General features: G+C 41.2%; 1 protein-coding gene across 2 annotated transcripts in view; it reads right to left on the bottom strand.

The window, feature by feature from the left end:
- The window catches only part of GLG1 (golgi glycoprotein 1), a 162,487-nt gene that overhangs the window by 35,434 nt on the left and 114,415 nt on the right, over positions 1–12,638 (bottom strand). For both annotated transcript variants that reach the window (XM_030829271.1, XM_030829276.1), the window contains exons 6-10: positions 11,945–12,016; positions 10,145–10,328; positions 8,274–8,488; positions 3,035–3,156; positions 304–405 (exon numbers count right to left, since the gene is read on the bottom strand). In XM_030829271.1, the coding sequence (XP_030685131.1) occupies positions 304–405; positions 3,035–3,156; positions 8,274–8,488; positions 10,145–10,328; positions 11,945–12,016 (695 nt within the window). The remainder of the gene's footprint in view (positions 1–303; positions 406–3,034; positions 3,157–8,273; positions 8,489–10,144; positions 10,329–11,944; positions 12,017–12,638) is intronic.

The following is a 12,638-nucleotide window of genomic DNA, read 5'->3' as shown; positions in this document are numbered from 1 at the left end:
CCCCTACAGGTGCCATACTTCTTACTAGACAGATCTTTGTAGTATCAGAAACATTTTGACCCTGACTTCCAAAGTAGTGGTGAACAAGGATGTGGGGTACAGGCTGGTAGTGGGCTGACTCTGCTTTTAGATAATGTTCTGAAAGTGATAAAGAATAGTTCTTCAGGGGATTGGAGTGTGTTAGCTGTCCCACAACTGAACAAAAAGAGTTTCCTACTGATTATTTTTATAAATACAGGTAATTATGACTACACAGGAGAACAGGCTGAGGCAATACATTTACTTTGGCTTCAAAATACTCACTTCCAATCCCGGGAGATGAAATACTGCAGCTCTAAGAGACGGTGTTCACAGTCTTCTACCATCTTCTCTGTGTATAAATGTTCCATCAGGCACGACAAGATCCTAGCCATAAAATGGGTAAAATTGTAACAAGAGAGAAGCGTTCAGAACTCTATGTCAATATAATATTTCCCTGGTCTGTAGAAGAAGGCTTTTAGTTATTTTCTTAGGGCAATCAGATTTATTTTTCTGAGAATCATTCAAGTTAACTGAACCTGACAGTGGTTATGCCTTCGATCAACTTCAGAGCCACTCAGCACTGAAGACTATGCATGCACAAGAGCAGTGTGCAGCTGCTGTATTTTTAACTGGTTATGAAAACTTTCCAGCACACAAAGTACAGAATCATGTAACAGCCACCTTCCCTCCCCATAACTTTATCAATCTATGGCCAAGTCTGTTTTAACTCTAGGGCTCTCTGCTGATATTTTAAAGCAAAATCTCAGATACCCCATCATTTCGTTTGTAAATGTTTCGGCATGTTTCTTTAAAATATAAGGACTTAATATCACTAAGCAATTATTTTAAAAGCTTTACTATCATATAATACCCTGTTAGTTTTCTTTTTTCTTTTTTTTTTTTTTTGAGATGGAGTCTCGCTCTGTCGCCCAGGCTGGAGTGCAGTGGCACAATCTTGGCTCACTGCAAGCTCTGCCTCCCAGGTTCACACCATTCTCCTGCCTCAGCCTCCCAAGTAGCTGGGACTACAGGTGCCCACCACCATGCCCGGCTAATTTTTTCGTATTTTTAGTAGAGACGAGGTTTCACTGTGTTAGCCAGGATGGTCTCGATCTCCTGACCTCGTGATCCACCCGACTCGGCCTCCCAAAGTGCTGAGATTACAGGCGTGAGCCACCGTGTCCAGCCCAAATATTTTCAATTATTATTATTTTTTTACAAGTTTGTTCAAATCAGGATCCAGAAAAGGTTAACTGATAAGTATCTTAAATGTATTTTCATCTGTAGCAGTTCTTCCTTCTTCCCTCTCCCCTTCCCCCCTTTGGTTGATGTGGTTATTTTTACAATGGTAAATATTCTTAATTAGTTTTAAGTGTGTTTAACCACACAGAAAGCTTTGAGGAAGAATATGATTTTCTAATTCTCTAGCACAGCATGAACAGCAGGAGTTCTTGCATAGCAGCATGAGACAAACGTGGACTATACTCATTTTGTTGTTAGGTATGGCCAACTGCAGGCTATAAAGATTTTTGCAGAATGGGAAAGCTGTTCTTACTTGCAACTGTTTTTTTTTTTTTTTTTTTTTGAGATCGAGTTTTGCTCGTTGCCCAGGCTGGAGTGCAATGGCACGATCTTGGCTCCACCTGCCTCAGACTCCTGAGTAAATGGGATTACAGGTATGCGCCACCAACACCCCACTAATTTTGTATTTTTGGCCGGGTGTGGTGGCTCATGCCTGTAATCCCAACACTTTGGGAGGCCGAGGCGGGTGGGTCACGAGGTCAAGAGTTCAAGACCAGCCTAACCAACATGGTAAAACCCTGTCTCTACTAAAAATACAAAAATTAGCTGGGCATGGTGTCGTGTGCCTGTAATTCCAGCTACTCGGGAGGCTGAACCAGGAGAATTGCTTGAACCGGGATACGGGAGGGGGAGGTAGCAGTAAGTGAGATCACGCCACTGCACTCCAGCCTGGGCTACAGAGAAAGATTCTGTCTTGAAAAAAAAAAAAAAATTGTATTTTTAGTAGAGACGGGGTTTCTCCACGTTGGTTAGAGGCTCGTCTCGAACTCCGGACCTCAGGTGATCCGCCAGCCTCAGCCTCCCAAGGTGCTGGGATTACAGGCATGAGCCACCGTGCCTGGCCTGGTTTGGCTTTTTGAGACAGGGTTTTGCTCTGTCATCTGGGCTGGAATGCAGTGGTATGATCATAACTCACTGTAACCTTGAATTCCTGGGCTCAAGCAATCTTCCCACATCAACCTCCCAAGTAGATGGGACTACAGGCATGCACCACCACGCCAGCTGATTTTAAAAACGTTTATGTTGCCTAGCTATATTGCCCAGGCTGGTTTCAAACTCATAGCTTCAAGTGATCCTCTCACCTCGGCCTCCCAAAGCACTACAATTACAGGCATGAGCTGCTGCATCCAGCCATGGTTTAAGAGCTGTTTTTACATCATAGAACTAAATAATGAGAATACTTTAATACAGCATTTATTCAGCTTTTCTAGATCTTGGCTGCAACTTTAGTATTCATTTTGTCCATTACTACTCCCTCCAACTACCACATTTTGTATTCTATTTCTATTTTCTGTTTCAAGTATTTTCTAATGATAACCAAGTAGTCAATGTATACAATGAGTCAATATACAACTAGGATGAAAAGTACAGAGTGCCAAAGTATGTACCACCTATCCTTAGTGTTTCTCTTTCATTTTTATTTGATCGTGATATAAAACTATTCAATAACCTAATAAATAGGTCCATATATGCTCAGTCATTGTCAGTAAACACCATCACAATATTGGGTCTAGTTGTCTCTATATCATGGATGAGGCAGATCCTAGGTTTTAATTCCAATACTAGTTTTAATAAAAGTTGGTGTATGTTCAACTTGTTCAACAAAATTTCAGTTAAGATGTCAAACCACCCAAAAGTCATTTGAAGGAATGTTCCCTGTGCTGCCAAATAAAATACAATATGGATAAATACCACGGAGAAGATAACCTACATTGGGTCTCCGGATCTTATGTGTTTGCAGGCTGTCTGGATTACAGATTCACAAGCTTCATTCAAAGCTCGATCAATGCGGTAATCTGCACCAGGGTCAGTCTCCTGAATCAGTGTTTGAAGCTGAATTAAAACAAATTAAGAAGGAAGAAAGAAAGTCACTTAGGTGCTAGGGAAGAGCAGTGTCTTCATGCAGTTATTCAGTCCTATTTATCACAATGTACTCCAATAAAGCTGTCTACAGTTGTCACTAGCCAAGCTCAAGAGCGTTTGCCAAATACTTTTCCAACTGGTTGCTCTACCTTGACTGCAGGTTTTTCTGTTTGAGTCATTGATGGGGACTGCTTATCTACGTTCTCGATAATCCCTGGAGGTCTTTACAACGTGAATATGAAGGCGGCCTCTTTGCTTTTATCTGCCTACTTGTTAATCAGATTACTAAACCTGGTGCTCCCAGCAAAGCCAGAATTAAGTGGAAAAGAGTAAATAAAGAACATTTTCACTTAGAGACCTAATTGGGTCATAAGAATCTAGAATTTCAATTTTGCTGCAAAGACACTGGTATTAAGTCAAGTGTGCTGTGCTTTATTAAAAGCAGATGTGCAATTTCATTTAACTTGCAGAAATATCCATTACAAAAAACAAGATTATGGTATTTATAATTTCCCATTTTCCTCAACTATTTTTCTATAACCAAGAGGTAAACCAGAGCTTGCTCATTATAAGTACATAGAAAAATACTTGTCATTATGCAGCTGGAAATGAGACCATATTCTTTATCATTTACTTTTCCATCTTGTCATGGAACAAAGGAAAGACAGGAGAATAGGTACTTCACATTTTTTTTCCTGCCTTTAAGGCACTTGGGGCATAGATGAAAAAGCACTAAATTAAAATCAAAAGAACTGAGTTCTATTAATAGTTCTGGCTCTGACAGATTAGCTTTAAGAACATGGACAAATTGATTACCTCTAAGTTTTAGTTTCTTTAACTGCAGAAAATTGTAAGAAACAATAATATATGGGAGAATATTAGATAAACTGCAAAGCATTTTACAGACATGAAAGATGATTATTACTACAGATAAGTAGCAGATGGTATTGTGGGGTAGAAATCTTTTTTTTTTTTTTCTCCCCCTGAGACAGAGTCTCGCTCTGTCATCCAGGCTGGAATGCAGTGGCATGATCTCTGCTCACTGCAACCTCCACTTCCCGGGTTCAAGTGATTCTCCTGCCTCAGCCTTCTAAGTAGCTGGGACTACGGGCATGTGCCACCACTCCCGGCTAACTTTTGTATTTTTAGCCGGGATGAGGTTTCGCCATGTTGGCCAGGCTGGTCTTGAACTCAAGTGATCCGCCCGCCTTGAACTCCCAAAGTGCTGGGATTACAGGCGTGAGCCACCACACCCAGACCTGGGGTAGAAATCTTTAATAATAGAAAACAAATTTGAAAACCATAATCCTTACTGGTTTGCGTTCCCTTTTGCCAAGTTAAAAAACTGGAACCCTGTTGTGTCATTGATTTGTCCTCTGATCCTTATACATCTAACCTATGATTCCACAGGGCCTTCACTGCAGCAACTGTGGGATCATAGGTTAGATCACAAATTTATCAGAGAACCATAAACAAAAGGAAATAAAGGAAAAAACCCACAAAATTCTATTATCCTGAAAGAAGCTGGTAATCCAGAAGAGAGAAACATGAAAGATTTCCAATATTCTAGGATAGAAGTTATTTATACCAAAAATTCTTGGTGGCAATTTGGGAAAGCTACAAAATGCTGTGGTTAGCTGGTAGGAAAATTACTATCGAATGATTACCAACGTTACTTATGACATTTGTTGACAAAGACCAAAGCATTTACATCTTTTTCTGAGAAAAGTTGGAAGCAACATGGGAGTCTGCAAGTCTCTGCAAGAACTGTATCAGTTAAATATCCATGACTGACAGGCAAACTTTAAGAAACAATACATGCACTAGACTGCAATTATTTACAGGCAAAAATGAATGCCCTATAGAGCCTAGTGGGCTAACAGTTCCAGGGATCATTACCCCTCTGGAATTTAGTGACAGTAGCGTGGGAAATAAACACTGAAAATGTGAATTGCTACATGATTATACACCTATTCCAGCCCCTGGCATGCTTAGGAAAACCTGGGAAAATGCTTCAGAGAGATGACTAGAGAATAAGACTGGCAGTTATCTTTGGCCTAGGAGAGCCTGGGCCCACACTCAGACATGAACGAAGAGAATTTCACAGTTCATGATTATAGTGCATTTGGGAGAGTAAGTACTCAACAAGATGATAATTATCCTTACGCTTTACAGCTTACTACCTGTTGAGAAATCACTAAATCAATCACCAAGCAGAGAACAGGGAAAACTAATGGTCAGCCACAGACAGGTATTGAAGTCTGCTGTATTAGGAAGAAAAATTTGAAAAAGAAAGAAAAAAGGGGCCAGGCACAGTGGCTCATGCCTGTAATGCCAGCAGTTTGGGAGGCCAAAGAGGTCAGACTGCTTGAGCCCAGTAGTTTGAGACCAGCCTGGGCAACACGGTGAGATCCCATCACTTAAAAAACAAAAACAACAAAAAAGAAATAAAAATAAACTCCCCCAAAACGAATTATTTTAAAACATTTGTCAATTTGACTGGGGATGGATACCGTAGTAGAAGACTAAGGACATTTTTCTCCCTTTGGATCATTTAGGCCTTCAATTTTTGTGGGCAAAAGCTAAAAACCCTGGGTCCATAAAAATAAAAATAAAGCGCTTCTTTCCCACCTGGCTAAATTTATTTTTTATTTTATTTTAACGTTTTAATTTTTTATTTTTTGAGATGGAGTCTTGCTCTATTGCCCAGGCGGGAGTGCAGTAGTGCGATCTCGGCTCACTGCAACCTCTGCTTCCCAGGTTCAAGCGATTCTCCTGCCTCAGCCTCCCAAGTAGCTGGGACTACAGGTGTGTGCCACCATGCCTGGCTAATTTCTTATTTTTCGTAGAGACGGGGTTTCACCATGTTGGCCAGGCTGGTCATGAACTCCTGATCTCAAGTGATCTGCCTGCCTTGGCCTCCCAAAGTTCTGCGATTATAGATGTGAGCCACCATGCCCAGCCCCACTTGGCTAAATTTAATATGGGCAAAACCATATGTTTCACTACTTGAAGCCTCCCTCTAGATTTGGAAAGTACTTTTCCTCTGGGCACAAAGGGTGACGTGGGCGGTACTTATGTATCTTTCAAGTTGAGTCACTAGTTCTTTAAACAAGCTACATTTTAAAAAGACCTGGGTGTGAATTGGGTGCCTCGAAATAAAGTCAAACCAGTCTATTTTCTTTTTTCTGTGTCCTTTACTACAAGTGTAGCCTCAGTAAAAAGATAGGTTTAGGCAGGGCATGGTGGCTTACACCTGTAATCCCAGCACTTTGGGAGGCTGAGGCGGGCAGATCACCTGAGGTCCAGAGTTTAAGACCAGCCTAGCCAACATGGTGAAACCCCATCTCTACTAAAAATACAAAAATTAGCTGGGCTTGGTGGTGGATGCCTGTAATCCCAGCTACTTGGGAGGTTGAGGCAGGAGAATCATTTGAACCCGGGAGGTGGATGTTGCAATGAGCAGAGATTGCGCCATTGCACTCCAGCTTGGGCAACAAGAGTAAGACTCTGTCTCAAAAAAAAAAAAAAAAAAAAAAAAAAAAAAAAAAAAAAAAAAAAAAAAAAAAGGTAGGTTCATTCCTAAGCCCCCCCTCCCCCACAACAACCTTTCTGTGCTGCTTTAAAGATAAAATGCAAATATAGGCTGTCTCCTGATTCATTTTTGGTCTGGGTCCCAGGACCTACACTGGCACAGAGGTTTCCCAAGGAAGTCACCAGCAACAACTGCACCTTAGCAACAACACTGTGGCAAAATCAAACAGCAGATTCCAGAAGCCTTCCCTGCTGCCCAGGTTGGTATTTTAAAGAAGTTACATTTGTTTATTTTCCCACCATGGGATGCATAGACATGCATGTGTGTGTACACACACACAGACACACGTGCACACATGCACTGGTGTCTACTCTGGGTCAAGGTGAGTAACTAAAGCTAAGATATAATTTCACTTCACATCCAAATTCTATAAAACTGTTGTGTTTCAGACTGCAAAGTTTTGTTTCAGACTGTAAAAATCTGATTTTACACGATTATCAGGAAAATAAAATTCGAGTTGATACCCAGTTTTTAATAAAAATGCCAACTACAAAATAATGGACTGATTGTGGCTTTCTAAAGTTACACTGAGGGAGGAGAGCCTCAAGTTTCTACTATTCTAGGATATAAAGCGAAACTATCTCTTGTGCTCCCTAAAGGAAAGTTCACTGCACAGGGCACACTGGTGCACGTGGTATGTTAAGTTGCTCTAAGACTCCTATCCAGTAAAAAGTAATCAACATGGACAACAGGAATGAAAGAGATGTACTAAATCTCTAATACATTAACTTGTGTTTTGTACCTGACCTATAGTTATTCAACTGTTTATAAATGCTAGATCAAGAAGAACTTTATCTTCCCAAGCAAAGTATGCTAACTGTGAGGTTTAGGGATAGAAAAATCATGGCACATGTTTACCCATGTAACAAACCTGCACATCCTGCACATGTATCCTGGAACTTAACATTAAATTAAATTAAAAAGAAAATGGCTCCTCCATGCATAGTTGCCCTAGCATATGAAGAAAAGATAGTGTGATTTCAAAAATGACACGCTCTCTTGATCCCTTCAGGCCAGGAATTCATGTCACGCTGCAAATCAGTAACAGAAAGAAACTCTTAGAAAAAATTTCAATTCATATCAACTCTTTTTCAGCCTCAACTCAATCAAACCTATTACAACCGGCAAATTCTCTCTTGGTAGAGGACCTGTCCTCATTGATTGGAACTTGGTTTGCCTTGATTCTGAGTTTAGGAAATCCAGTCTAGCAAGCTGCCCTTTCTTTAGGAACTCTAGCAAATAATGCATTCTATCTATCTAAGAAGACAATTCTTTTTATTGATTATGAGCTCAAACTTTTGCTCTGTAGCAAATGCCACATTCTTACTGAGATATGCCTGAAGAAGCAACGTTCAGTCTCCGGTCATTAGCACCTAATGTTCAATGTGGTATCACAGATGATCCATATAAAGCAAGGTGGGACAGCATCAGGAAGAGGCTCCTCAGCTGATAAATGGGACATTCAAAATGCCAATAGCAAATGTCTCCTTACCGCCTGCTGGCAGTTCATTCCAAGGTTCCCCTTCTCCCCTCGAACTACTTTCATCAGACAGTGTAGGGTCCGCCCTTTTCGATGTAATCCGGAACAATGGTGTTCAATCTCCCCCCGACAGCTTAGGATGATCTCAGGGCTCAGAGAAAAGTCTTCCATCAACATGCGTCGGTAATCCAACATCTCCCCCTGGCACTCACTGCTCACTTGTCGCCCTAAGTTAGGATGTAAGTCATAACATTACGAAGGGTGATGCTATGCATTAGCATCAGAAATCACCACCTATTAAAAGTACATATTTCTATCTGTAATACAATATACCTGTCAGACATGTTAACATCTGAAAAGCTTAGAATTAGCAAAAGCTTTAGCAGCAAAAAATAGGCTTAGACTCCAGATATTCAGGCTTCTCCTGTCACTGTTCTGCATGAAACAGGTTTTATACTACTGCACTAATAATGCAAATGCTTTGCCCATGGAAATCTTATCAATAAGATAACTATTAGGGTAAAAATGAAAGCCAAAGAACAATCTCCACTGGCCTACACAATTAAAGCTTTTGGAAAAGACTACATTTAAGATATTCACTATAAGCTCCCCCAACTTCTTTGAGCTGTAAATGCCAATGGGGAAAACTTAAAATAAAAAGATTAAAACAAAACAAAACAAAAACTGGTCACCCAGACAGTTTGTTTAGTAATAAAGCCAAAATTTGAAGCCAAGTCTGACCCATGTGCTAAATCACGCTACCCTGAGTCTCCTCAAAATGTTGCACAATGTGTATTTCAAAAATGAAAACTAGGCCAGGCGCAGTGGCTCACACCTGTAATCCCAGCACTTTGGGAGGCCGAGGCGTGCAGATCACGAAGTCAGGAGATCGAGATCATCATAGCCAACATGGTGAAATCCCATCTCTACTAAAAATACAAAAATTAGCTGGGCATAGTGGTGCATGCCTGTAATCCCAGCTACTCTGGAGGCTGAACTACGGAGTCGTAGGTAGCAGTGAGCTGAGATTGCACCACTGCACTAAAGCCTGGTGACAAAGTGAGACTCTGTCTCAAAAAAAAAAAAAAGAAAACTATTCAGCTGGGCACGGTGGCTCACACCTGTAATCCTAGCACTCTGGGAGCTAAGGTGGGAGGATCACTTGAGGGCAGGAGTTTCGAGACCCGGCATGCCAACATGGCAAAACCTCATCTCTATAAAAAAAAAAAAACAAATTGCTAGGTGCGGTGGCTCACACCTGTAATCCGAGCACTTTGGGAGGCCGCGGTGGGCGGATCACCTAAGTCTGGGAGTTTGAGACCAGCCTGACCAACATGGTGAAACCCCGTCTCTACTAAAAATACAAAAATTAGCCAGCTGTAGTGGCGCTCGCCTGTAATCCCAGCTACTTGGGAGGCTGAGGCAGGAGAATTGCTTGAATCCAGGAGGCGGAGGTTGCAGTGAGCCGAGATCATGCCACTGCACTCCAGCCTGGGGGACAGAGTGAGACTCTGTCTCAAAAAACAAACAAACAAACAAAAAACAAACAAACAAACAAAAAAAGGTGAAACCCCGTCTCTACGAAAAATACAAAAAATTAGCCGGGCGCGATGGCAGGCGCCTGTGGTCCCAGCTACTCGGGAGGCTGAGGCAGGAGAATGGCGTGAATCCGGGAGGCGGAGCCTGCAGTGAGCTGAGATTGCGCCACTGCACTCCAGCCTGGGCGTCAGAAAGAGACTCCGTCTCAAGGAAAAAAAAAAAAAATGAAAAATACTCAAAAAAGCAAATATGGGAGGAAATTAACGTTTATATATATAAAGCTTTTAGAGTGTGAATCCAAAAAGGAACAGAAATGATAATTAAAAAAAAAAAATGAATGCTACCTCTGTGTACAGCTGACTCCAGGCACATTAGCAGGTAGGAGAGCCTGGCTTCACGTGATCGCGGAAGGTTTTCCACATTGCACCGGTATTTCTTCAAGTCACTTTTACAGGATTTGGCCAATGAATAACTGACTTTATAATCCTGGGCAATCAGCTTTTGGCGGGTTGTGAGTGCTTCTCGACACTGAGGAAAGAGTACAGCAACAGCCGTGAGACCACTCATGTAACTTTACTGTTGACGTATACCTCTAAGATGAGCATGGCGACTCAGCCAAGAACATGTCAACAACTGCAGTTATTACCAACATATCTATCTTTAAATTTGGTTAAAATTTTCACAATTGAGCTAAACTAGTGTGGCATGAGACAGGGGTAAGTGGATGGGGAACCTCGAAATTCTGTAGTCACTTGCTAGTTGTTGCTGCGATAGCAGCTGTCCAAAACATGTAAATATCTCATAGATCTCAATACGTTAACTTGACACACAGCATTCTTTTCCACTTTAACAATACCCCTAACATAAATTTCACTAGCATCAAACTGGCAACTAACATAACATTTGGGATATTCTGTTCAATGCTTTAAAATACAATTATTCAATTACTCTATATCATCTGAATAATAAGATTTGAATAAGATTCTTCAAATGATACAAGAAAAAGGAAATGAGAAACATTTCTTCAGCTACACAGGAAAGTAAATGACAAGATAACAAAATTAGTTATTTCAAAAGCCATCAACTTTCTTGCATTCATCCAGGGACAAAGAACTAAAAGAGGATGCTTAATGATATAGCTGCTGAAAAATTAAATAACTAATTGCCTAGAGAGCACATTGATTTGGTTAACCTAAACTTCTTGAGGAGGCAGGGCTGACCTTAGTGTGGTTTTACATAAAATTCTCTGATTTTACTCCCCAAAGTAACATCTGAGAATTTTATATAAAATCACACTGAGAATTTTATATAAAACCACAGTGAGAGGCAGGTGGATCAGCTGTGGTCAGGAGTTTGAGAGCAGCTTGGCCAACATGGTGAAACCCCGTCTCTACTAAAAACACAAAAATTAGCCGGGCGTGTTGGCAGGTGCCTGTAGTCATAGCTACTAGGGAGGCTGAGGCAGGAGACTCGCTTGAACCTGGGAGGCAGAGGCTACAGTGAGCTGAGATCATGCCACTGCATCCCAGCCTGGGTGACAGAGAAAGACTCCACCTCAAAAAAAAACAAAAACAAAACAAAACAAAACAAAAAAAACACCTAAAAAAACAACCACAGTGAGAACCCGACTTGGCTTCTCACTATCTAGATATCACAATCAGGGTTTCATTTTCTTGGTTTCAGCCAACTATGCTTAAAACGCAAGTACCTCACCTCTGAAAGGGGTGAGCTTTATCAGTCATTTACATTTCGGTATAAGATTATTAGAATATTGTTTGAGAGAAATTGAGAAAGTTTTTTTTTTTTTTTGAGACAGAGTCTCACTCTGTCGCCCAGGCTGGAGTGCAGTGGTGCGATCTCAGCTCACTGCAACCTCCACCTCCCGGGTTCAAGTGATTCTCCTGCTTCAGCCTCCCGAGTAGCTGGGATTACAGGCACCCGCCACCACATCTGACTAATTTTTGTATTTTTAGTAGAGACGGGGTTTCACCATCTTGGCCAGGCTGGTCTTGAACTCCTGACCTCGTGATCCACCCACCTCAGCCTCCCAAAGTGCTGGGATTACAGGCGTGAGCCACCGTGCCTGGCTGAGAAAGCTTTTAAAAAACAAATAAAACATTCATTAGTTTCAAAATAATACTTACCTTTTCACTCATGGATTCTTCAAATTTATGGTTAAAGAGGCACTTATACACTCTGCCTTCACCAGCTTGTGTCTGTAAGATGAAACATACACATTATTATTACTTTAGCTAAACAGTTATGCTGAACATTATCCACAATCTCATATAGAACTTTCTATTAAATGATTATAATGGTAGATACCTTTGGACAAACAGCTCTTCCATTGATAAAATTTAATAGGCTTTTAACAAAAGTGACTGCAGTAAAGATGAAAAAAATTCCCATGGTATTTGGAGTTTGTCATTTGTTCTCAGATGTATTTTGTTAATTAGGGAACCAAGAGAAGTGACAGAGTCTGAGTCTTTTTTTTTTTTTTTTGAGATAGAGTCTTGCTCTGTTGCACAGGCTGGAGTGCAGTGGCACAATCTTAGCTCAGTGCAACCTCTGCCTCCTGGGTTCAAGCAATTCTCCTGTCTCAGAGCCCCGAGTAGCTGGGATTACAGGCCCCCGCCACCCTGCCTAACTAATTTTTTTATTTTTAGTAGAGATGGGGTTTCACCATACTGGCCAGGCTGGTCTCGAACTCCTGACCTCAAGTGATCCGCCTGCCTTGGCCTCCCAAAGTGCTGGCATTACAGGCGTGAGCTGCTGCACCCGGCCTCTGAGTCTTCTTTCTTACAAGTGTATGCTAGAGTTAACGAAACTCTTACATCA

Source organism: Nomascus leucogenys, chromosome 2, assembly GCF_006542625.1.
Source record: "Nomascus leucogenys isolate Asia chromosome 2, Asia_NLE_v1, whole genome shotgun sequence".
In the NCBI taxonomy this organism is placed as follows: Eukaryota; Metazoa; Chordata; class Mammalia; order Primates; family Hylobatidae; genus Nomascus; species Nomascus leucogenys.
This window is presented reverse-complemented; position numbering and strand designations above follow the sequence as displayed.